Raw genomic sequence first — 26,194 nt, 5'->3', positions numbered from 1 at the left:
ACCTGCTTAAAACATAAGGTCTGAATATTAACTTAAACGTTGTTGTTTTTTTGGTAGAAGACATTATTACGTTTCTCTGTTAAACCAGACGTACCTCCCTTTATAGAGAGCTGCTGCTCTCACCTGTTCTAGATAAACCCAACACCTTTTCTATCTCTCTCTCACACACACACACACACACACACACACACACACACACACACACACACACACACACACACACACACAAACCAACACTTCAAAAGGTGATAGATGGAATTAAATATAACTTTTGGTTATTTGCGGACACTATGTTTGAAAGTGACAGAATCAAAGCGAGATGTCAAGCAACAAACTGGGTTGATGTTTGAAAGCCCTCCATATAACCTCGACAGGGAAAGTAAAAGTAAAATGACTTTGTCCGCCACTGTGAAGAAAAATCTTCATCTGTGATCAAATCTATTGAGACAAAGTGCCCTGTTTTCACACAAACAAGCTAGTGCTGACAGAATGTAATAATAAACTTAAAAGCACACTTCTCTGTAAGAGATTAGATGGTGACTAGAACCAGGATACACTCTGTGGGTGAGACTGTTTATCTAGTTAGATCAAGGTTATTGTTAAATTGGAGCTGCTTTTTATTCATCAACGTGTGCTGTTTGGTGGAAACATACAGCCTCCACTCTCTGTGATATGAAGAGGATAACCTCCTCCGAGGCTTTACAGATACCGCGTCCTCCGTCCACTTTACTGTCTTTCAGAGGCTGTAGGCTCAGTGTGGTACCATGTTATGTTAGCTTGTTGGGAAGGCAGCTAAATAACACTTGGGCTAATTATGGAAATATTCACATGTGGAAAGTTTTGATACTAAATCCCAGCATGGATTTTTCTATGGTGTTCTTCAAGGTATTGGTGTCTTTATGTGATATATTGGTGGAATTTTTGATCCTTTTTTAATCAAGTCTTGAGTGGTTAAAATGGTTCCATTTTGCACCAAATCTGTGTAACAAATGGTATCAACCCCTAAAAATTGCTGCTGCCTCTTATGAGACATAATAAAGCATGGTGACCGTCATATTCTTGAATCATAATGTTCTGCTGCATCTCAAATAAATCCTCAGTTTCCAGATTTCTGATGATTTATACCGCTTCTATGTGACAAAGACTGCTGACCTGCTTCAAGCCCTAAAGATTCCCTATTCCCCCTAAAAAAAGTGTGATTTGTTTGCCACCAACAGGACGGGCGGCTTCGAGTTAACGACCAGTTGATCGCTGTCAATGGAGAGTCGCTATTGGGTAAAACCAACCAGGACGCCATGGAGACGCTACGCAAGTCCATGTCAACGGAAGGCAACAAGCGTGGGATGATCCAGCTCATTGTGGCGAGACGAGTGTCTAAAAGAAATGAGGTAAGGGACCAAACAAAAGACAGAGTTCTAACTTTGTAAAACAAAATTGAACAAATATTGATATACATTAACTTTTTCGATTAACAGAATAATCAAAGGTACACAAGAAACTATGTAAATGGTCTTTAAAATTAACAGGAATTACAATTCAAGTGTTATCCTTTTTAGTGCAGCAACAAATTGCTCGAAACTTAAACGGTAATTTAAATTCCAGATACCTAATCCAGCTATTTAAGTCAATATCGGATCAATGGGTGATCATATCAGAGCATGCCTATGCAAAAACATCAGCACCACGACGCTTCTAAAATCAAACCCACCTGGAATTGAAAGTACCGCAGCACCGTAATGATTAATTCCATTATTTACCGTGACTGAGCACATATGACCTTTTGCAGCAGCAGCAGCAGCAGCAGCCTGCTTCACACTCCAGTTTCACACGTTCACACCTCAGGTTGCAGCTGCAGAACTGTAGTGTTGACCGGTGACCCCGGGGCAAGTCCAGTGGAAAGGAACTGGGCTGGTAAGCACCCTGCACAAGGACATGTCAACATGCATTATTGAGTAAAGTAACCACAGTTCCAGATTACAGTTAGGTCAGGAACTTGTCTTTTTTTAAGTGAGTAAGGCTTGAGATGAGTGATATGGACAATTTGGAAAAGGTAGTTGCCATTTCTTTCTGCATCTGTTTTCTTAGTGTCATAACAAATGGCATTTATCTATTTTAATAACTTTAGTGAAATGATACAGACTTTGGTTGTGTCTGATTTAAGTTCAAAGCAGTTCTAAGGATGGTTTCTGTGTGAGTTCCTGTATAAATAAAAAAAGAACTCACCTGACACTGCTGTCCTAAATAAAGACACTTCTGTGGACGTGGAGTCAGAAGTCAGCGCTTCAATACTACCCCATTCTGTGATAAATGTACGACACAATCCCAATGGAACCGCCGGGACATGCCCTCATGAGCCGCTATGAAGTGTTTTCATGAACTAAAAGTAAGTAGTCAGGTCATGGTAGTTCACCAACCCCTCCCACGCACGCCGTCCTCCCTGGAGGCAGCCGGAGGAGGAAGAAGAAGAAAAAAACATGGCTGCCAACCGAGCTGCTCAACTTTTTTCTCCCTTCCCTTCAATGTCATGTTTTTACATTCTCTGTACACCTTGGCCTGTCGCCTGCTTGAAAGCCGAGGCTGTGTGCATGTGTGTGTGTGTGTGTGTGTGTGTGTGTGTAGGAGGGTGCACGTCTGTGTGCGTGCGTACGCCTCTGGCACTGCCTGGCTTCCCCGCTCCCCTTTTTCCAACCTGGTGTGTCAAAGTTTTGATTTCCCCTCGGCCCGTCTGGTAATTGAAAGCAGAGGCTAAGCCTGGAGCTGTGTTTCGTGCACTTGTCTTTGTGTCTGCACATGCGCGAGTGCGTGCATTCGTGTGTGTGTGTGTGTGTGTGTGTGTGTGTGTGTGTACGAGTGTGTAGCTGGCACCTTTTTTTTTTTTTTTTTTTTTTGTACATCCCGCTTATGCATGTATGCATTTGTTTTCAAGGACCTTTCCGTGTGTTGGTCTGCAGACAGATACCCGGTGTGTCTGGGCGTATTGCTGCTGTGTGGAGGCAGAGAGACTTAACAGACAGAGCGGGCGGATGAATAAAAACCCGAGCGCAGGGAGTCTCGTCAATCTCTGCTTCACATGCAGAGCCGGAGGCATGGCCTGAGGCTGTCCAAGTGTCTGGCTATTTATAAGAAAACAGAGTCCAACACACTCAGAGCGAAGGGGGAAGCAACGCTTTAACGCGCTCAAAGAGACTGCTCGCAGCTGACACGCAAAGTCACAAAGGCTCAATATAGATTGTTAATTCCTCATAACCAGCTGTCCATCATATATTTGGTCAAATTAAATAATATGTAATTACCATGGGGTAAAAGCCGAGGCTTATTTTGACATATGTTTAGGCCCACTGACATATGGCTTAAAATAATCCTGTATTTACTTTCCCCTCCGTGTCTCCGTCCCCCTGACAGCCGATCTCAAATCAATCTCAAATGTTTCTCCGTCGCATAAATCACAAGCACTACTGCTCCCATTCCTTCCTCCCATCACCGTAGAAACGCAGTGAACCCCGGAGCAGCAGACTTCCCGGATCTTTATTATCAGCCCGAATATGCAATGAGCTGGGACGTGGTTTGTCGATGCGACCTCGGTTTGGCGAATCCTCTCTCGACTATCACCCGGGCGTTTCATCTCGGTCCCCCCCCCCTATAGCCGGCCAATTCATTAACTATCTCATTGAAAGTCAAGAGCAGCCGCATGCCAACAGTCACGGCACCATATGGCGACCTCACAAATGAGTTGGGGGAAGATTTGTTGCAATCAGTGTGTAGGTTCACTTGGCTCTGTTAGCTGTGATTCAAGTGTGATGGGGTTTTTTTCCAGTAAATGACCTTACCGTAGTATTTCTATTTTACAATACTTTATACTTCTACTACACTTCGTTTAAGACAGGTGTTCTTTATACGCTATACTCTACTATATTTATTTGAAAGCTCTAGTTACCATTTACCTGACTGTGTCAGAGAACTTCAACTTCAGAGCACTTTCAAATGTAGAACTCTGGTGTAGAAATACCCATTTATTTTCATTAAAAATAAACACTTGCATTATTAAACTTCCTTACAATTTCCAAATTCCCAGAAGCATTACTGAGAACATGACCTTCGTGACCTAAAGGTTATGGCTGAACATCTGAATCAGGATTTGTTGTCGATTAATGTACCCAACAGGTTCAAATTGTCTCCACAGCAGCCGACTACGTTATATAAAAAGGCATTTGTTCTTTTGATACATTGTGCTATTAAAATGTTTACCAAAGCTTTGGGATAATAGTCTTAAATCCAGTTCATTACACCTCACACTCCTGTCAACCTCCTAATGTACCCACATAAGTATTCTCCCGTTTGTTTACATCACAATCTCTTTCGGCGCTGGTTATTACAGCACCTCAACAATTTAGTGAGCTGAAAGGATCATTGGGCAAAGAACCCTTCTGCCAAAAATCTGATCCCAGCCTGCACCGGCTACAGTCCTTGATGTGGGTGATTTGGCTGCGGTATCGACTCCGCTGTGGTTGTGTTATTGCTCGTTACGCGATGTCGGAGATGATGGTTATCTTTATGGCCAGAGCCGTCATCGCCTTCAGTAATAAATGCATGGAGACCAAAGCAGATCGATACGGTCAACTATGCAATGGACACACACACACACACACACACACACACACACACACACACACACACACACACACACACACACCTTCTCAGGCAGTGGCTGTTTATTTGTGACGGGGCCAACAAATGGTCTATTTGTCCAGCAAACAAGAGCTTGTCATCACGGGGTCCCGAGGGAAATGTCAAGATGCTAGCAAGCTAACACCCCCTCCTCCTCCTCCTCCTCCTCCTCCTCCCCGTGGGGAAACGCTAGCTTGCTAACAGCCCGTGGCTTCACGGCCTATTGGAAATCCATGCTCATTCATCATGGTTATCACACCGCTAGCGTTGGCGCCCACAGCTGCCCTTGTGTCCATTCAGTGCTCTTGCTCTAGCACATGGCTAACATGTTTGTGTAGAGATCATGGAGGCCTTTTCCAGTTTGGACTTTTGCTGTGCATGCATTAGCTTTCCTAGTCATATACAAAATATGATTTATTCTTTATCAACCTCAAAGGCCTGTGTGAATGGTCAAAACCGATATAATAAAAGACTGCATCCACAAAACTCCACACGGAGCCCAGAACACTTCAAAAAATCTGTTTCATGAACATTATCAGAAGGAATAAACCCTACAGTTCACAGCCAAAGAACAGATCTACCATTTAATATGCTGGATAATAGAAGAGCACCAGAAATGAAACATTAATTGCTCTTAATATCACCTCCCTCCTCGTTCAGGAGACACCGGGCAGTCCGCTGGGGGGCAGTCAGCAGACCATCAACACCTCCCTGGACGACCACGAGCGCCGGATCTCCCACTCCTTGTACGGTGGCCTGGAGGGCCTCGATGACAACTTGATGCCACGACAAGGAATGATCCCGCGCACAATAGGTAAGACGTGCATCTTTTGTCACAACTTATTCCCCTTCGGCTTGTGTTATTCCTCCAAATTGCTGATCCTGGTTCAGGTATACACGATAAGAATACTATAGAATTGGATTAAATCTAAGGATAGTGCAGCATTTACATCTCCTCTCTGTTAGTGTGTGTTTTCCTAGTTTCCATGGTCTTAACCTGTCGGGCTGTGTCAACACAGAACATGAGCTTAACTCTGTCATCTCACTTCCTGTCAAGACTCAGTGGCTTTTAATGTCTCGGAAAATGTCAGGGAGAGAGAGAGGGAGAGAGAGGGAGATGGAAAAATGGCCCCTGGACAATTTGTTTCTGCAGACGCTCCACCAGTGATTGATTCTTTTTTGATGGGTGTTTGTTTTTTAAGTGTCTCTGTGTTAGTTTGCATATGTTTCAGTTTTCGGTGATCTGATCTGTCGGTTTTAAACCAACTCCAAGCTGGTTTGATCAGTGTGTGTGTGTGTGTGTGTGTGTGTGTGTGTGTTGACTAAGTGAAAGGGGTTAGTAAGCATTGTGAGAGCTTCTCACGGATTGGTCCAGGATTGCATGTGTGTCGCGTTTTGAATGATTGATGGATGGACGGGTGGTGAAGATGTCAGAGAAGGACTTCTGTGCACCAGATGCTGTGACCCAACTATCTGAGTACCTTTTGTTCTCTGCAGTTGTGTCTTTGCCGTCCACATCCATGTTTCTTAAGTGGCAGAAAATGCTTTCACCTCTTCTTCTGCTAAATGATTGCAAGCAGGTCGATAAAAGGTACACTTAATACTTTAAATGTTTATTAATGAAGAGTTGGAAGATGTTGCTACACCAACTTTCAAAGTTTTTGTTTTTTTAAATTAGCTCCTTCTTACTCCTCCAAACTCATTAATCAATGCAACATAACGTGAAAGTTTGAACTCTGTTTTACTTTCATGCAAATTGGGTGACATTGACACCCTGTTGTTTGTTCAAACGCACCAAAAGAAAAACCGGTGTGAGTTCTGACTGACAGAGGAAGTGTTAATAGGTGAAGTTGCAGCTGCGTTCATCCATGCTTAACAAACAGAGAGGGCTCATAATGAGCGTGCCGGGTCGGGAGGATGAAGCACGAGATGCAGCAGTCGACTGCTCAACGGTGGAAAACAAGATCATCATCGCTCCGCCGACCAGAGGAGCTGATGTCTGCGTGTGCAGGTCCACTGCTTTTAGAACCCTTTGAGCAGTATGCAGTCAGGAAATACAACTAATGGCCATTCATTTGTTGATTATTTTCTAGTTGTTTGGTTCATGGAATTTCAGAAAATGGTGAAAAATTACAATCAGTGTCGTTTCTGTTTGTGCACAACTCAAATATATTAAGTTTACTCTTATAGAGGATTAATAAAATATAATACACTGAAAATATTCACATTTAAGAAGCTGTAATCAGAGATGTTTTACTTAAATCAAATAAATCACCTATCTAACTATCTTAAATCTTACTTTTAATAGTTGACAAATAATCGGTTTGTCGTTGCAGCTCTAGAATTCAAAAAATAAATCAAAATAAACAGGACAAAATCACCACTGTGCTATCAGCTGGCACATGTAGTCGCCACAGACACCTGAAAGGTTGAGATTAAAAATAGAGGTAAAAGGTTACCCGGAAGAAATGACAAGAAGCAACAGATTAAATGCAAAATTGTTATTTGATATTTGTCCCTCTGCCCTCAATCCCATCCTAAATACGATTTACTGTGGACGGGTATACGATCACCAACCGGCACAAGAACAGGAGGGATTATAGAAAACACGGAGGTCCTCATCTTGGCTGACGTCACCTCGGTGTTTAGTGACACCCGACCGTCATCCTCGGAGGATTAAAACTCATCAGATACTGTACCACCACCTGCTGCTTTTTCATCCTCACGTCACGTGTGGTTTTTTTGAACTCGCTACAAATTGGCAGAGCTCAGCGGGGGAAATGAAGATGTCAGGGTCGCCTGTTTCCTCTGATATTTCACCTAAAGCTCAACAAGACGGGACACCAGATGTAAGAAACCCTCGGAGGCCGGCCTGCGGAGGTCTGTGCACTATATGATTACTAACCACCACAGACACGGCAGACGTTTCCACGCTTATTAAACTCTTAATCAGCCCAGCAGTGGAGAGTCTTTTTTTATTCCACCACCGCAGGGGAAAATTTCAACCCCATTTTGTCATGTAAAAATATTTTGGATCCTCTCCCTCCTTCCGTGTGGTTTCTGGATCGGTTTAAATCAAGTTGGTAATAAAACGTTGACATGTTGGTCGGATTTTTCCAAGCCCAGTTTTTGAAAAACGTCACTCTGCGGTTTTGTGTCAAAGTGAGATTGGAGAGGTAGTGGGGGAGGATTAAAGCTTTATTGGAACCGTTGTTTAATTTGCCGATGTGGGCAAAAAACACGGAGGATAAAGACCAGCGGGGGCAGGTTTTAAGCCGACCCTCCTTCAGCTCCTTATAGGTGTTTTTATAATATGATTGTGAAAGAACCATTGAGACCACACACACGTTTGCTCATATGAAGGCAGAACTCTAAAGGGAGTTTCTGTTTGCCAGATTTTCTTATGAAGCAGTACCAAATGTAAATGAGAGTATATTAAAGTGTCTGCCAATTAAGTCGATACGCTCCAAAGTCGTCAGTCAATTTATCATTCAAGCAACTTTAGAATTAAACAACTTTTCAAACATTCCATCTGCTTGCTGCAGTCGTTCATTTATCTTTCTTACAGTTTATTTAGTGGAGAGTTAAAATGTAGGTGCTGCACTGTATGAGGAATGTATTGATTATTTTTTTTTTGTATGGACTACCTTTAATTTACCACAACCACAACTTTTCATTTTGTCTAGTATTTAAGGGTTTGTTTCACACAAATCCATAAAAAACAAACATAAACAGCTTCTTTTAAATAGTTTTAGGTTTTTGTTAACTATAACTATTTATTCAGTGGAAAGTAGTTCCAAATAAATTAGTTGACAGCATGTTCCTATGGGCTATTCAGAGATGTTGCTGCTGATTTTTTTTATTTTGAGAAGCACCAATATGATTACATTTTTATTGTATTGATGCAATGTCATTTCAGAGACGGCTATCTCAGAGTATGGACAGATAAAACAAAACCCGCTGCATGTTTAGACACCACTAAAAATGAGTAGAGGCAGTTTTGTGTGTAATTTGAGTGAACCAAGCCCTTTTAAATAAAGTTTGACCAATTCTTAATAATGATAATGATAGTGCTGCTTCGGCTCTCTTTATACTTGTGTGGTCCTGAAACGACTGTGGCAGAATTCACGAGCTGATTTATTGTTCCCACATGTGTAACTTTCCTCTGCGTTACCAAATGCGGAGGTTCACAAACAGACACAGTTTGTGTGTCGTGACGGATTCAAACTCCTGAGGAACGGTCTGGAGAATCCGACGCCGCGGCAGAAGCCTGCAGATGTTCTTGGCAGCTCCCAGATGTGAACGTGTGTGAATACGAAGCAGAGCTTTGGCAAACCTCTCTTGAATAAATACAAATCGTGTGTGTGTGTGTGTGTGTGTGTGTGTGTGTGTGTGTGTGTGTGTGTGTGTGTGTGTGTGTGTGTGTGTGTGTGTGTGTGTGTGTGTGTGTGTGTGTGTGTGTGTGTGTGTGTGTGTGTGTGTGTGTGTGTGTGTGTGTGTGAGAGTGCTGCGGGGTCTTTCACAGTTGCTTTGAATAAGTCTTTTCTCTCATGGTAAGGGTGCCACAAAACATAAATCATGCATTAGGCTTTTCTTAGAAGACAACATCGTTCCCATTCAGAACGTATCAGCTCGCGTTTTTGGCCACGTGTTCCACGCTGCTGGACCTCCCCCTGGTTCTCTGGATATAAGAGAGAGAGAGACTTAATTATTCCTTCAGGCCAACAGCTTTCCAGGCCCAGCACCCTATGGCAATAACCTCCTTACTAATTATGCAAATAGACCGACTGAATACAAAAAACATGTTATTCTCACCTCTTGCTATCTCCATTTTCATCGAGAAAATCTTTTCATCCCTTGTCTTCCCTCCTGGCCGTTTCGTGTTCCTCCTTTGCCCTCAAGCATTCAGTGGTTTTTGCACAAAAAAAGCATCTGATAATAGGCTCTCTTGGAGAATCTCAAATGAAATGCCACCTATTGTTCCACCGCAAAAGTTATTACAGCCACTGGGAGAAGATAATGTGTGTTTTTCTTCGGTTGGATGTGAAGTGATGGATGTGTGTGTGTGTGTGTGTGTGCTCGTGTGTGTGTGCTCTCCGTCCACATGGCAGTGCTTTTGTCGCTGGTGGATGGCTGCCCTTGGGTGCTGGCACTAAAACAAAGAAGCTTTTTTTTTTTTTTTCTTCTCCCTCCTCCTTTTACTAGACTAGTGAGTTGACAGATTCATTGGCTTTCTACTCAGTGGCTGCCAGTTGATTGTACTGCAGTGATTCAAACTGTGACATTGATGGGATTCTCAGTGTCGCGCATTGGACTGCTTAGGGAAATGGGATTAAGTGGTTGTGTGTTGTGTGTGTGTGTGTGTGTGTGTGTGTGTGTGTGTGTGTGTGTGTGTGTGTGTGTGTGTGTGTGTGTGTGTGTGTGTGTGTGTGTGTGTGTGTGTGTGTGTGTGTGTGTGTGTGTGTGTGTGTGTGTGTGTGTGTGTGGTCTGAGAGAGAGAAGTGGCCCTGCTGTGTTAGAGGACTCACCCGGACTCCCAGATTCTCAGAGAATAACAAACACACACAGCAGGAGGGGGCTGAATTAAGAAACACACACCAACACACACAACAACCACTGTAACAGTTCAGTTTGGGCAGTAAAGGTCCGACCGTGTTAAGGGCGTGCACTCACACACTTTTACAGATGCATCCAGCACACTAATAGTGTGTGTGTGTGTGTGTGTGTGTGTGTGTGTGTGTGTGATGTAATCTTAGATACTTTTAAAGCACATACATTTATCTTTTATTAGTTCCTTGTTTAAATTAAATTTCCTTATATTTTCGCACTTTTTTATTATCAGCTATATATTAACAAACTATGCAGCTTTTTCCTTTCTGCCTGTTTTACACGCTGGGCGGTACCTCTGTGTAGAACTTTAATATACTGCTCAGACTCTCGGCTTTCAGCTTTTGTTGTCTTTTCTAGGAAGAATGAAGTCAGTAAAACTTATTCAGGTTCAATTCATGGCAGAATAAAAACAGCAAAGCCTTACAACTATGCTATAAATACGGCCCCCCTACCTTTTAAAGCAGTCTGTCCAACAGCTCAATTCATCCTGAAAAACTTTGTTTGGTCTAATGATCGAGAATCTTCAATCTTTCGGTGGACCACGCCATAAAGGGGTTGGGTATCTGAATCTGGGGTTGGTAATGTCGTTTAGAAATGCTTTTTGGAAATATTTGTTTTTCAAATTCTCATAATTAAAATAAAGATATTTGTTAACTGTAGCTGTTGTAAGACTGTGCTAGATTTAGCACAGTCCAATATAATAATCCATTTATCTACAAAAAAAGAAAGCATCTTGTGCTGCTAGCTCCAAAAGTTTTTTTTTGTGGATAAATGGATTATTTTACCCTTTCAGAGACTGTTTTGTGTGGCATTCACAAAAAAAAGAACAAAAAAACAGCACTTGATAGCACATGACACATTGTTATAGTATTTTATCCATAAGAGGGTTAACAAAGTACAGAGTGCATTAATGGGTTAATTTGAATGAAAGGTCGCTTTGTAACTCCTTATTATTCATGGCAATAACAAAGCACAGTGACAGATTACTTTTTAAACTACCTCGTCACACTCACACACACACACACTCGTTCACACCACCCAGTCCTCCCTTTCTCCCTCCATTCATCCCCACTTACATCAGGTCATTCACCCTCGTTGGCTGGAGGCAGCAGCAGCACCCGGTGGCACGTTGGTCCCCTGGGTGCTCGGTTATGAGAAACAAGCAGCAGGCCTGGCTCAGACCTCCAGGTCTGCATCTTTAAAGCCCCAACCCTCTCTATAGACAAACAAACTTCTCCCAGAGCTCAGTACACAAACAGGCCTTTATGAAACATTGAAGCTGCCCCCCACCCTCCCCATCGCTTGCTCCCAATTTCAAAATCCAGATTAAAGACAAAGTCATGCGCTGCATATCAATAGCAGTTTTTAAGCCGTGCTTTTCAGAGGCAGAGAAAGGGGGACTATTTTATGTTTTCGCCTCGGCACAGGGAAGTTTTTATCTTTATTTGTGAGAGCACAGCTTGAATTAATCATAGTGCTTTGACATAGGAACACCATTGTGCCTGCTGCCAGACTCCATTTGGTATATAAGCTGATTAACCAGGAGCAGTTTCACTCTGCCTTTAAACTTCAAAATGTGTGTTGTGGTATAAAAAACTTGACTTTTTAATTCTGTGAACTTGTTTTTCCTGTAGCTGGCCTATTAAACGGTTCCTGTTGTCACAAATACATTCACTCCTGAGGGTGTTTTTGCACAGAGCTGGGCAGCTGACCAGCTTTTTATGAGCTTTTACAAGGTTTTTTTTTTTATCATGTAGATTATACTGTTTCCCTGTTATCATCATTTGCATCTGAAGGAACTGAGTATTATTATGTCTTATTAATGGAAATCGTGATCCTTTCTATCAGATCCTTAAGGTTTGGTAATCATTAAAGGTGAGGTACACCTCCAAATGGAATTAGATGTTATTAATAATCACATTTAAAGAGTTCTCAATCATTGGGACTCATAATTTAGCTGTAACTCATATTTTATGCAATTTCTGTAGATGCACATCACGTGTCTTTTGACAGTGATTGTGGTCTTTGTGCAGAGTAATCAGCAGCTGTGGAGTGAGTCATCATTGATATCCATATTTATTGTAAATACCATACTGAACAGTTAGAGGAAGAAAAGCATGAACATGTTATATACTGTTTAAATGTTAATAACCCCTCTATAACAGTACTCTTGTCATGTGCACATGAGGTTGAATGATTCATATTCATGTGGTTACATTACAGTGTGCAAGCTAGCAAGGCTCTTATGATTCTGGTTAGCAGGATCGTATTAAAAGTATATTTTGACATTTTGGAGCCGGGGCTAGCAGTTGCTTAGCTTAGCTTAGCATAAAGACTTGGAGCAGAAACAGCTAAACGTTGTCCAAAGTTCTAAAACACACTGACCAACATATTTAAAATCAATGATTGACATATTTTATCTTGTTTGTTTTAAACTCTACATTAACAAAAATAAAACAACAATTTGTAGTTAATAAAGGGAGTTCTGTACTGAACTATTTGTTCGCAAAATAGCAGCCAGCAGAAGTAACTTCTTGCCGTCGGCGTGAAGTTGCCAGGCAACCAGAACACAGAAGTACTGTGGGCAGATAGATAAGTAGTTTTTTTGTCAAGAAAATTATGATTTACTATGATGTAACTATGGTCAGAACAATGGACAGAACCAGGCTAGCTGTGTCCCAGTGCTCCCAGTTATATGGTATGCTAAGCTAATCGCCTCCGAGCTCCAGCTCTGTACACAGACATGAGTGGTATCTATGTTCTCATCTCACTCTTGCTGTACTTAAGCGCATTATCTAAAATGTTGGAACTAATCGTTTGGTATAAGATGCACAGAAGTGTGATTATCATCAGCAAACATATGACGAAGTTTATTTTGCGTATGGTTTTAGGTGGATGTGGACAATAGTAGCCTATTGGTGGATTGTGTTCTGTTCATTTGGATCTGTGTTTTGGTCCTTTAATCACTAGTATGATGGACCCGTCACTGTATGTAGACCGTAGACTTGATTCTGAGGGTGAACTTGACATTAACAATCATTATTTATACCCTTTATGTATGGTCAACCATGAGAGCAGAGGTGGACGTGGCGGTTTAGAGAGCAGGAAACAGGAAAACTCTTTGATCATGAATAGAAACTCTTGACCGTTTATGAAAAAAAAAATGAAAAGATTAGCGGGAATTTAAAAAAGAATGTTCTTGTCTCGTCCAGGAAACTATCAGCTGTCACCGACCGTCAACATGCCGCAGGACGACACGGTGATCATCGAGGACGACCGGCCTCCGCTCCTCCCGCCCAACCTCTCCGACCAATCATCGTCCAGCTCCCACGACGACGTGGGCTTCACCGCCGACGTGACGCCGCCGTGGGCCAAAGAGCCGCCCACGCAGAATGACAGGTGGGCCAAACACTTTTAATTGACTGGCTTTGATTTCCCCTCTAGATCCGTCTTAAATTGTGGACAAGCTTAGAATTTCCTTTTTAAATTCACCTTCCAAAAGCTTTACCTTTTGAAGGTCAGTGCGTCATATGTGGTAGCGGTTGGTGTGTATGTGTGTAAGTGGGTTCTTTCCTTGATTGCCCTCTGATTGTAAGCATCACTCTCTGGGCAGCCCTCTGCTGTAGCGGCCTCTCAGCCTGCCTGTGAAGTGACTCCTGTTCTGACACAGTGCTGCTGAGGACCTGTTATCTGTTCCACTGTTCGTCTGCATGTCAACGATACGGAGATTCAACAAAGGAATGAAGAGTACAGAGCTGAGACTTACAGTTACTCTTATTTTTCAATAAATTGACTGTTCGATCTGTAAGATATCAGAAAACAATCAAACGTCACATGATCTCAGAGTCCAAAGAGTGTGAACATCTGGTATGTTCCTGTCAGTGATGAAGATGATGAGAAGGTCTCCAGCTCCAGATGAATCTTTCTAGATCATATTTCTCATTGTCTTCTCTTTATTTTTGTTTGGGGCGTGATAGTCTTTTTTTTTTCTCTTTTTAATTTCATCATTTTCGTCTCTTTGTATTTCATTTTGTTCCTTTTTGGTTTCACTCTCTTGCCAACTATATCTTTTGTTCTCATCTGTCCCACACTGCCTTGACTTTGTCTCCAACACCATTCTTTTGTTTTGCTTCTTTTTTCATCTTTTTTCTATTTCACTGCCTCTCATTATTTCTCTGCCCTCCCTTCATTCTTCTAGCTCGCATTTTCTCTCTTATTCTACGTTTTACATTCTCTAAGCTCTTACTTCTACCCGTTCTTTCTCTTTAATTTTCTTCCCATGATCTCTTCCAACTTTGTTCAGTTCTGCCTCTGTTGTTTATTGCCCCAACCCTTATTTTTTCTAGTTTTCCACTTCTCCAGCTCTCTTTAATCTTTTCCTAGATTTCCCTCCATCTCTCGTTCAGTCAATCTTTCTTTGAACCGCATCAGTTCAAAGAAGACAGGTTCTTAACCTTTTTTTTTTACTTTTTTAACTTTTGCTCCTCATTCAACTTTTCTCCATGCTTCTTCTGTCAATACTTTTTTCTTTTTTCTTCCCTCCTGTAGTATCTCTTTATTTATTTTCATTTTAATCCTACATTTTCTTATAGAAAATGCTTGAAATGTCAGTTATCTTGTTTCTGTCCTACCTTCCAGCTCTATGATGCAATTTTCCCTGTGTCAGAACAATAAAGTAAACCTTATCTTCTCTCCCCGTCACAATCTTCAGCCCTCCTTCCAGCTCCGTCATTCCAGATGAAAATAATCCAGACGGCTCTTTCCAAAGGGAAGGCTTCGGGCGCCAGAGCATGTCGGAGAAACGCACCAAGCAGTTCGGAGACGCCTCGCAGCTCGACATCCTCAAGACACGCAAATCCAAGAGCATGGATCTAGGTACAACTTTCAAAAACCTCCACAACATGCCTTCCATAAATGTGGGATATTCAAATCAACAGGGTATATAATATAAGATATTATAGATACTTTTGTTCTTTCTTAGCCGCTTCCTTCTCATGTCAATTCTCCAATTTAAAGATACATTTCAAGGTTAAGCATTAGCTACAATACTTTGCCTCAGCTATATATTGTTGGTGGTCACAATATATATTCAAATCTTTATTTACCCCTTCACAATTTAGGATATGAGATGCATTAGGAAAATGAAGCATTTAAGACTTGTGCACACATTTCTTTAGAGTAAACTTAACTCACCTCAGCTTTTTCAAAACTCTGCAAAACCTTAAAAAACAAATCTGATTTCCTGTAGCCTCTATCACATATCTCTGCATGCCCCTCTGTTTTCAAACACCTACTATTTAAATGTATTCCTCCCCCCCTCCCCTTTGCCTCTGTACGGGGGAAAAAAACGACTCTGCATCTCTCGCCAAAGTCAAGAAGTTCTCCGCGTTGATTCACCTTGAAATGGCTCCGAAACACTCGCTGATTGCTTTGGCCGCTGAAGTCTCTCTGCTCGCACTCTCCATAATCACGTCTAATCTTCCCGGCCAGATTGCCGCTCTGTGCCGTGTTGATATCACAACAAGTCTGATTGCTATCCTCAAACCCCCCTCCTCCTCCTCCTCCTCCTCCACATCCTCCTCCACCACCTCCTTGTCTCGCATGGCGTCCGATCCTAATTGAGATGAAGCAGTTTGTGATGTTTGCAGCGCTACCTGGATGCAGCATGTGGAATGACATTTGCACTAACTTGAAACCCCAAATGTTTGTACCCCCTCCCCCTCTCCCTTATTTCCTCACCCCTTCCTTTAACAGTAGCCGACGAGATTAACCTCACCCATCGGCCCGAGAACAACGCAGGTAAGGCACTGAAAAGGTAGAACGGAATACTCACCTTCGCCACCATCATCATCACCACTTTTGTTTTTCTTCTCAAGGTGCACATCTAAGGCCTGGGACTGAGGGGTATAAGTGGTATTTGACTGAAAGCCCCCAGGAGATGTGATTCATTCAGAAAGTATTGCTGTTTTATGATGTCATACCACATAATATACTTTATTATCCCATCACATTTAGCTCATTCTGATTTATGCGCCGTAATTCATCCAGAATAGGAGGGGAATTACCTGCACTATGATGGCTCTTATTGAAAAATCTTTATAATGTACATTTCCACAGTTGATTCAATCAGTACAACAGAAAGAATCAAACTCTCCGCTCTGCTGCTCCGAGAAACACTGCTTTCATGCACTGAGTTGTTCCGATGCTGTTTTTAAAGGGATAGTTTGGATTTATTTTGAAATGAGGTTGTGTGAGGTAACTATAGTTCATGTAATAACTACAGTAGCAGCCAATGTACTGCTGTGGAGGAGGGGGCAGCAGCAAAACATATTTCAGACACCAAAAAGAAGGGCTCACCAACATCAAAAAACACAAAATCAATATGAGTTTTGGTGCACGCTATATTTAAACTATTTCACAGCTTTGCCTCATCTTCAGACAGCCTTTTTTTAATGGGGAGTTGAATCTATTATCTCTGCTCTCTTCAAAGACACCAGACTTCTTTTGAAGAAAACAGTCATTTTTACCTCGTAGAACACGGTAGCTGCTGCTCCACCGCTGCCTCCGTCGGGTAGTTTGTTTGTGTTATTAAGTGACTTTGGTGAATCCAGACTAACACTTTAAAACAAGAAACTCAAAAAAACAACACAAACAAACGAAGCGACTGAGGCGACGGTAGAACAGCAGCTGCAATGTTCTGTGAGGTAAAATTACTGTTTTTGTCAAAGGAGTCTTGTTGCTTTAAAGAGATCATAAATCAGTGTTTTAGTTCTCTGTTGGAAAGAGCTGTCAGACTGCAGGGTAAAGCAGTGGAAATATTGTAAATATGGCATACATTTAAACTGATATTGAGGTTTTTTTAGGTGTCTATTATACGTTATGCTGCCGCCCCGTCCTCAGCATTTCATTTCATTGCTGGTACTCTTCTCTGTTTCTCTAAACTTAGGGAATGCCAACTACCATTTACTGTAGAATATACACTGATAATGGATAAGTACCTCATACAACCACTGCCAAACACTCCAACCATCCCTTAGAGCTGCTGTGAATTGGACCTGGAACTTGCAGATGTTTCAAATTAAAAGTATACTATAAAAGGGGGTAGATTGTGCCTTATGAGCTGCTGAAATGCTTTTTAATTTGAAATATTTAAGCAGGAAGTGTAGAGTTTCATTGACGGTAGCTTATCAGTGTTTAAAAGAACTGCAAAGTAGCAACATTTGAATGAATAAGTGCATGAAAACAGAAGTTAATGTTATGAAGAGTAAGTCAAGAGAAAGACGGTAACATGTTGCCGTTATGCTGTGGAAATAAACTTTACCAAGAAAACTGGTAAATATAGAAAGCGCTGAGTTTGCATTAACAGCAGATTAAAACAGAAGCAGATCAGAAAAAAAAGTAGGCTCTCCACTTAAATATTATAAAGCAAGCTAACAAAATTTGGGGAAATTAAAAATAAAAGCCGGTCTTCAGTATTGGCCTATTTGCAGACTATTTGAGAAAACGCAGTAGTTGGAGATGCACAGAAATTATTGCTTCTTCGTCAAGTGCTGAGTGTTGCATTTTTGTGAATAAATGCCATTGAGATGTGGAACAGTCCTCTATTTTTAACCCGTTAATCCTCAGCACCTTTCTTACTTTTGAAGAAATGCACATAGTTTCAGTTCATCTTTTCACATGTAGATGAGGGAAGCAGTCTTTTCAACTGTTCCTCTTCACTTGGTCAAAACCAACTTAAAGGGGAACATCACCAAATTATGAATTATATTATGTTTTCCCCATGGCCTAGGAAAGTCCAGTCAACATTTGTCAACATGAACTTCTCTTTTTGTTTTTCTCTCTCTTTCAAAGTCAGAAAACCTTGAGAAGTAAATCTAAAACTTCCAAATGTCATTAAAGTGTGCAGCTGCTCTATAGACAATGAATGTCGGATTGATATTCTCTCTTTGTTTTTTACACCAAGAATGTGTAACATATACTCAGAAGTGTGTCAGTCCCAATTCATTGTCTATGCAGTAGCTCCACACTTAATACTCTTTTACATTACACATTTGAGTTTTTGGATTTGGAAGAGAGTTGGTCATGTTTCCTAATATTTTTGGACTGTCTTAGACCATAAGAGAAACATGTATGATTTTATTTTTTTTCCCTTTAAACCCTTCTGTCCCAGGTCATCATATCATCCACCTGTCCATGTTTCTCTGCCTTTACTCTTTGTATGATAAGATATAGATAATAATGGTCTTTTTGCCATTTTAGGGACATTTTGTTGGGACTTTGTTGAACACTTGTAGCTGCAGAATAAGAGGAAGTCTTTGTGCCAAAAACTATAATGCAACCTGTTTCCATGGTTTCGTATTGATTCATAACTGGTGCATGATGTGACACAAAGTGAACAGGAACAACAACAACAGCAACCATGTAATCGTGCATATTGATCTGTAAAAATACAAATCCAGTGTCTGAGTTGCACACGATGTTTCAGAGGCTTTCTCCAGCGCTCTCCCCTTTATGCCTTTGTGCAGCGTTTCCCCGTATTCGGTGTTTTGCTCGCTCTTTGACAAGACAAATTAGTCAGACTGCAGAGCGAAGACTCGCAGTCCTCGCCGCAGTCTGAGGTCGCTGCCGAACATGGCCACGAAAGCAGTCGGGTGACTACAGATTTGATTTTCTTTCCTTCTGCCTCGGATGCGGCTGTAGCACTAATTGTTTTGTGCCTGTGTGTGTGTGTGTGTCAGGAGTGTACATGTGTGTGTACGGAAGAGGGAAAGCAGAAAAAAGCACTCTGTCCTTGGTTAAGGCTGCGAGCTGACAGCGAGCCATCCGTCATTGTCAGGTCTGGTGTGTTTTCACTGTCGCACGGACTGAATGGAAGGCCTGCCTCTGATATCAGCGACGTGGACAATAGGACGGATGTCGCTGAGGGGATGACGTGTAGAGAAGTAGAAGAAGAGAGAGAGAGAGTTTAGAGTGTAAGATGGAAGCTGTCTCAGTAACTTGTAGGTTTGGCCGTGAACGCTCTCAGTCAATATTAAAGTGCGAAGACAGAAACACAGAGACAAAGAGTGGCAAGAGGATCGAAAGAGGTCTTGTGGAAAAGCACAAATGGATATTTCAATTAGTATTTATTTTCAACCATGTGTGGGCGGCCATGAGATGGAGAGGAGATTGTTTCCAACTTTCTGTCATGTTTTGATATCGTGAGTCGGCATGGAGGAGATTGTGTGTTGCATATTCTTTGAGTTCTCTCTGCCAAATGGTGGCAACCGATGAGTCAGCTGGACGGTTGCATAATGCAGCAACAACAACTAGGAAAAGTTAACAATGTAGCAAGCACTGCATCCTAAAAATCCACCAACTGTGGCAGAGAGGCAGACTGACAGAGCCCGCTGCAGTACAATTAGTTCAAGTTTTCTAGAGGGAGTCTGGTGCTTGGAAACACTGCCGCTTTTGTCCACAGGGGGCGCCAAATTGCAAGATCCTCGTAGTAGCTTTAGGTGGATGTTAAGAGTGAACATTATGAGAGTTTGGAATCTAATATCAATTCAATTTGTCTGAAGTTGTTGGCTTATATATTTCATCTTGGTTTTTTTTAAGTGTTGGGGCCTACTTCCCCAGTAAGTTATAAATGACCCATGGTCCATTTCCCAGAGACCAAACACAACCATCCTGAGGAAACCAAAGACTGTGACAGCTCTGAGAGATATAGTAGCCCTCCTCTCCTGAGCTGTGATTGACTGAGATGTGTATTGACACATGCCACTGCCACATGTTGAATATGGACACTTCAGTGATGGAGGACAATGCAGGACTGTTGGCAGTGTCCAGAACATCATCTGGACTTTTTGGATTCATCAAATATTTCATTTTGAGTACATTTTTGGACGTAGTAAATATTTTCAATGGAGAAATGGGGAGTGGCCCTTAAGGGGAAGTTTACATGTCGAGTTTTCTGCACTCTCAAATCTATTATTGCAAATGTGGCGAACCAAAGTCATGCCTCAAAAGCAACAGTGACGCCCCTGAGGTGCAACTTTTGGAACGTTGCATGCCATGTGGCAGATATATTTTCTTTCTCCCGTGAATATCAGTCTGAGTTGAATATATTTTGGAGAAGTTAATCGTTCTAGAGCAGGGCTACCCCGAGCTTTATCAAGTATCATCACCAGTCTGACCTCTCATTGTTCCAGCTGCAGCGTGATAGCTCTGTATTTGTTGTATCTGTAAGCCTGTCACTGCTTAACTTGGTGGCATCGTGTTTATCTGTAGGAGTGTCACTCTGTCCAAACACACTGACACAGATTACCTCAAAGCTGACTGACTGGTTGCCAGATATGAAATAATCCATTTAGCTAGTTTTTTCTTTTTTTGGGGGGGGGGGGTTAATATCTGTCAGATGTGAGCCCATGAGCTGTTTTCCCAGACCAATTAAGTGTTTTTTAATGTCAAAAAAGAAATGCAAAGTTTCCTCTCTGTGGCCAGGTAGGCTTCGACAAGAGCAATATTTCATCACTAGGTTATTTGAAAGTCTCTCTAAAAAAGACAATAAGTTTGTCATGTTTGTGACTAAATGCCATTTGTCAGATCTCCAACACAACATTTTTTGATTTTTTTAAGTCTGCCACTGAAGTGTGACTGTAGTGAACGGCGCTGAGCAAAAGCCTTTTCCATAAAGTCGGTGTGCAGCGTAAAAAAGCCTATCAGCCCGACTCTCAGTGAGACGTTCAGGGAACAGGACAGGCTGATGAGAATGAATGGGAAGCTGCCAACCCACTCGCTTGTTCACTCTGCATTTATTCAATTTTCCAATTCCTTATTTATTTTCATCTCTGTCTTTATTCTTTTTTCGGCCAGTCTCACTGTAAACAAGAAGCTTGGCAATTGTTTTTTTTTTAGCTCGCTTCCAGACCTGCTGTTTGAGATTATTCTACAACTCTGGCAGGTCATTTGAATAAATTTCAATACATTTTTACCCTAATTTGACGTTTTACTTTGATTCAAGAGAACCTAGTACATTATGCTTAGAATGATTATTGAAATCTCAAAAAAAACACTTAGTACAGTAACATAATGTGACTAAAATGAGTCCCTAAGACCCTTTGCCCCGAATAAAGACACAAATCTACAAAAATGGGTCACCAATATAGTATTTTCTTAAGAGCTCACAAACTGCTGGGCACTCTAGCTTTTAATAAAACTTACTAACAATAGATTTTTCTGTCTTTGACTTTTCATTTTCTGTCCTCTCACCCCTCGTTTCACTTCAGACTGTGTTCTTTCCTCCTCTTTCCTCACTCCTTCCCTTTCTCTCTCTCTCTTTTCATTCACTCTACCTCCCTCATGGCCCCACATGTTAATCTATCAGGCCATGTGTATTTTGCCTTCTGCTCCACAAGCTCTAAAGTGACACCACCCAAGAGATTATGACTCTTCCATTTACCTTCATACTTCCCCACCTCATCTCTTTACATTTATTTTCCACCGTTCACGTTCTCAGGCTGTGAGAGGAGCCATATGGGAACAAAAAATTATGCCCGCACCACAGTACAAATAGTCTTACTTTAATTAAACTGTCATGTTTCTGCTATTTTGCTGATGGTTATTTTCATTCAGAGCCACGTCTTGTAATGATTTTTGTAGTCAGTCAGGAGGAATGTTACACACACACCATCGATCAGCCTCCTTCTCAGTTTAAATATGGTGTGCTGTTGTCAGAGTAGCTTATTGGTCCTCTGAGGGCTCGGCATGTTCAGGTAGACCAGGTGTTTCTACTTCGCTCGTTGAGCAGAGATGCTCCACCATAGCAGCAGCAGGAGAACTAGAGGCTTTGTTCAGACTGCCAGCACAAATCCATTGTTTGACATATATAAAGATTGATTTTAGAACAATCCAACCATATTTCTACAGATGCTTCTCAAGCCAAAACTCTGGCTGCTCACATTGGATTTTACAGTTCCACAGGACATGACTACAGCAGGATGTACCCTGGGAACAGTCACAGTTTGGTTAGGTGTAGGCACCAAACCCACTTGGTTCTGTTAAAGCACCAAATCTACTTGATTCTGTTTGGGAGCCAAAACTACTTGGTTAGATTAAGGTCCCAAATCTTATTGGTTCTGTTTATGCACCAAACCCACTTGGTTCTGTTAAGGCAGTGGTTCTCAACCTTTTTTCAGTGATGTACCCCCTGTGAAATATTTTTTCAGCCAAGTACCCCCTAACCAGCGCAAAGCATTTTTGGTTGAAAAAAAGATGTAATACACAGCACTGTCCCATCACTGTCTGATTTATTAAACTGTCAACACTGAAGATTGCATTGTTGCATTGAATTCAGTTTATGAACTTACACTTATATTTTATTGAATATTTATTAAATAACTATTTTTAAAGGATTTTTGAATGGATGCTAATTCAAATATATATTTTTTAAATCTCACGTACCCCCTGGAGTGCCTTCACGTACCCCCATTTGAGAACCACTGTGTTAAGGCACCAAATCTACTTGGTTCTGTTTAGGAGCCAAAACTACCTGGTAATATTAAGGTGCCAGCGCTACTTGATTAGGTTTAGGTCCAAAATCTGCTTGGTTCTGTTTAGACACCAAAACAACTTGGTTAGATTTAGGCGCCAAAGCTCCCTGGTATAGTTTGGATGCCAAAGATACTTGGTTAGCTTTAGGCACCAGACCCACTTGGTTCTGTTTAGGCGCCAAAACTACATGGCCTGGTTTAGAAGCCAAAACTATATCAGTGGGTTTAGCCACCAGTACTACTGGTTCTGGTTTAGAAGAAGATCATGGTTTGGGTTAAATAGGTACATATAACCCAGATGGTTATCCACCTGTGTAGTAAAGCAGGTTTGTCATGTAGCTTGTGGAACTGCAGTGAGACCCTTCTCAAAGGATGGACTTCTATTTCTAATGCTTTATTGTCGGAAAGTCGCGTCACCAGCGTAGCTATGTAAATCATACTGAATGAAGAAAGAGAAACATGGTGTCTGAAATTGTGTCGCAGCATTTAAGTAATTTTTCTGCAGAATGGAGCAGGTCTTTCAATTTTACAATTTAAAAACCATAATGTTATAGATTGCAGCCTAAGAATGATCTGGTCCCTTGTTGTTGACATGTGTGCAAATTATATTTTCAGTGGACGTTCACCTCGAGGCTTATTGTGAGGTCGGCTGTAGCAAATCCCAGAATCCACCACAAAAGCAAAAAATGCACTAAAATTGCTCAACAGTGAAGACTCTGAGGTCATACTTGGACAGCTTTAGTTGCTGGTCATTTGGCAGGATGTGGCTGGTTGTGAAATATGTGTCACACTGCTGAGTCAGTTTTTCTGCTAAAAGAAAAAGTCTCTCATCCTCTTAATCAATCCGCTTGAATCATCCTCTTTAGTCATGTTGTAACATTACTCTCTTGATCATGTTTCATGCCTTGCACTACATCATCCTTTATCCTTGAGAACATTTAAACGCTGCCAAGGTCAACATCTAAGTATTGATTCTGGACAGAATTTGTTATTTATTACTGCACTAAAAGAAGTGATTTAGAAGTTTGGGAGGTTCTGTTAACATATAATAACAGAAGTGTATCTAGATGGCAGGTTTTCATCTGCATTTTGTAATAAAAGTATAAGTAAACTGACAATAATAAATGAGTGTGCAGATTGGGGACAACCTTTTACTATATTTAAACGCTCATTGATTAATAACATTTTGGCCATAGTAGTACTTACTATCAATACTTTTTACAGCATTGTTGCTGAACTAGTGCTGCTCATATTTTCGCTCAATCCACAAGAGGAGTTTCCATAAAAAAATGAATTTTCCTCGATTTTTCTTAGCTGTTAATTAATAATGACCTGGTAGCTGGTTACCTGAGATTGGTTTAAAATATAAATTGACTGAAGTTAGTCATTGGATACTACATTATACTGTATTAGGATACGGTATTGATGAGGACTGGGATTCACCAGTGCATACCTCTGTATCTTCCCATCAGGTTCTTCCACAAAGGATGTGGGACCATCACTAGGCTTGAAGAAGTCCAGCTCGCTCGAGAGCCTCCAGACGGCTGTTGCCGAGGTAACCCTCAACGGGGACCTCCCCTTCCACAGGCCACGCCCTCGCATCATCAGGGGGCGGGGCTGCAATGAGAGCTTCAGAGCGGCCATCGACAAATCCTACGACCGACCAGCAGCAACGGAAGAAGACGACGAGGGCATGGAGACGTGTAAGATGTCCACCATTAGTAATATTGGCCAATCACCTGGGAGTCCTGTCAATGTCCTTTAGCAAGGAACTTCAACCTCAGTCACTCTTTGACTTGCGTAACATTGCATCTTGGTTATTGAGATCACACTAACACAACAATGTGTTTTGGCGACTAAACCTTGGATGTGGTTTCCATACTCGTGCATGGGAGTGACGGCGTTCTGACTAATGCTCCATATCTGGCAGCTGGTTGTTTCACAGCTTGTGGCAATGGCATACCACTGACTAAAGGTGTAACTATCCACTTTATAATATGACAACATGCACACCGTGAGGCATTTTGAAGAGGACGAGTTAGAAATCTGTAAAGTTCTGCGATGGAATATCGTCTGGAAAATTGGCCCCACATTAAGCGTTCTGCTTCCATAATCATTTAGTTAGAACACCAAACAATAATATATTCCAAGTAACTGTATCTGTTTTTCCTTTATTTTCCTTATGAAGAAGTAGTTCAGGTGGTTGCACCAGATATCATTTAGATTCCACTAAATCCTATCCACTGGACCTTTTAATGCTTCTTTTTAATGTTAAATCTCGATTTGATTAATTGAATCCTTCTTGTAAATGTCAAATGTCAACCAAACAATATGGAAAGTTTATCAAATAGTTATTTCCATTGGTACCACAATACAAAAATCTCAAATAATCTCGAAGCGCATCACGTACAGCCATTTCCAAGCGATTCGTAATGATTTTGCAACGCCCACATACAAGATGACAAAATACCCCCACAATGCATTCCCATGAACATGACTTAAACCCTTTCACACACAGGCAGCCTTCTTTCTCCACTTTTTCAATTTTTTTTCACTTTTGGAACAACATGTTCTCATAGAATTAAATATGAATTTTAAATATTTTATACCACAAAAGAAACCATTTCCAGAGTGTGATTCTATAATCATTATTATCCTTTTTACAGCCCAAATAATCTGAATCAGAATCTACTTTGTGACGTTAATCTCATATTCTGTTTGAGTAATATGCCATAATACCATCAAATAGTAAATTTCCTCATTTTATAAGCTGGTGTCTAATGGTCTCTAAAGATTACCATCCGTGATGTGTAATTATTAGTGCCTTTTTGCACTTAGGGAGACATAATTGCACATTTATGAGACTTATAGATTTTCTTTTATCAGATTTATGGATTTTTCAGATATGTCACAGCTTCATTGGTTAAAAAAAACATGTTCTCCATTCTCCCCCATGTTTCTCTCTGTGTCCCCACCTTTCATGTCCTTCCCTCTCTCCAGTGGAGGAGGACACAGAGGAGAGTTCACGATCGGGTAGAGACTCGGTGTCCACGGTGGCCGACCAGACGCCGCTGTCCGGCACCAACGAGAAACCGCTGGTCAACGGCACAAATCGAACCAAAGAGGAGAAGAAGAAAGACAAAGACAAGGGAGGGAAGGAGAAGAAGAAACAGCAGGAGGGAGGGAAGGAGAAAGACAAGGGGAAAGCCAAGAAGGGCATGCTGAAAGGACTCGGGGACATGTTCAGGTAAGAAAAAGGAATTAACTCTAAAAATAACTATAAAACAGAGCGGCAAGCAAGATTAGCCCTCAAAAATGTGATTGCAAATTGGTTAAACTACCTTATTTAAGTTATTTCTTCATGTTTTATGTCAAGATTTTATCCAGGC

The 26,194-nt window shown here is 41.3% G+C and overlaps 1 protein-coding gene across 2 annotated transcripts in view; it reads left to right on the top strand.

Annotated features, from left to right (window-relative positions):
* The window catches only part of LOC129088942 (partitioning defective 3 homolog), a 237,234-nt gene that overhangs the window by 137,733 nt on the left and 73,307 nt on the right, over positions 1-26,194 (top strand). For both annotated transcript variants that reach the window (XM_054596221.1, XM_054596222.1), the window contains 7 exons: positions 1,218-1,388; positions 5,326-5,479; positions 13,488-13,674; positions 14,987-15,150; positions 16,030-16,074; positions 24,278-24,508; positions 25,806-26,052. In XM_054596221.1, coding sequence (XP_054452196.1) covers positions 1,218-1,388; positions 5,326-5,479; positions 13,488-13,674; positions 14,987-15,150; positions 16,030-16,074; positions 24,278-24,508; positions 25,806-26,052 — 1,199 coding nt within the window. The remainder of the gene's footprint in view (positions 1-1,217; positions 1,389-5,325; positions 5,480-13,487; positions 13,675-14,986; positions 15,151-16,029; positions 16,075-24,277; positions 24,509-25,805; positions 26,053-26,194) is intronic.

Source organism: Anoplopoma fimbria, chromosome 3 (genome assembly GCF_027596085.1).
Source record: "Anoplopoma fimbria isolate UVic2021 breed Golden Eagle Sablefish chromosome 3, Afim_UVic_2022, whole genome shotgun sequence".
In the NCBI taxonomy this organism is placed as follows: Eukaryota; Metazoa; Chordata; class Actinopteri; order Perciformes; family Anoplopomatidae; genus Anoplopoma; species Anoplopoma fimbria.
This window is presented reverse-complemented; position numbering and strand designations above follow the sequence as displayed.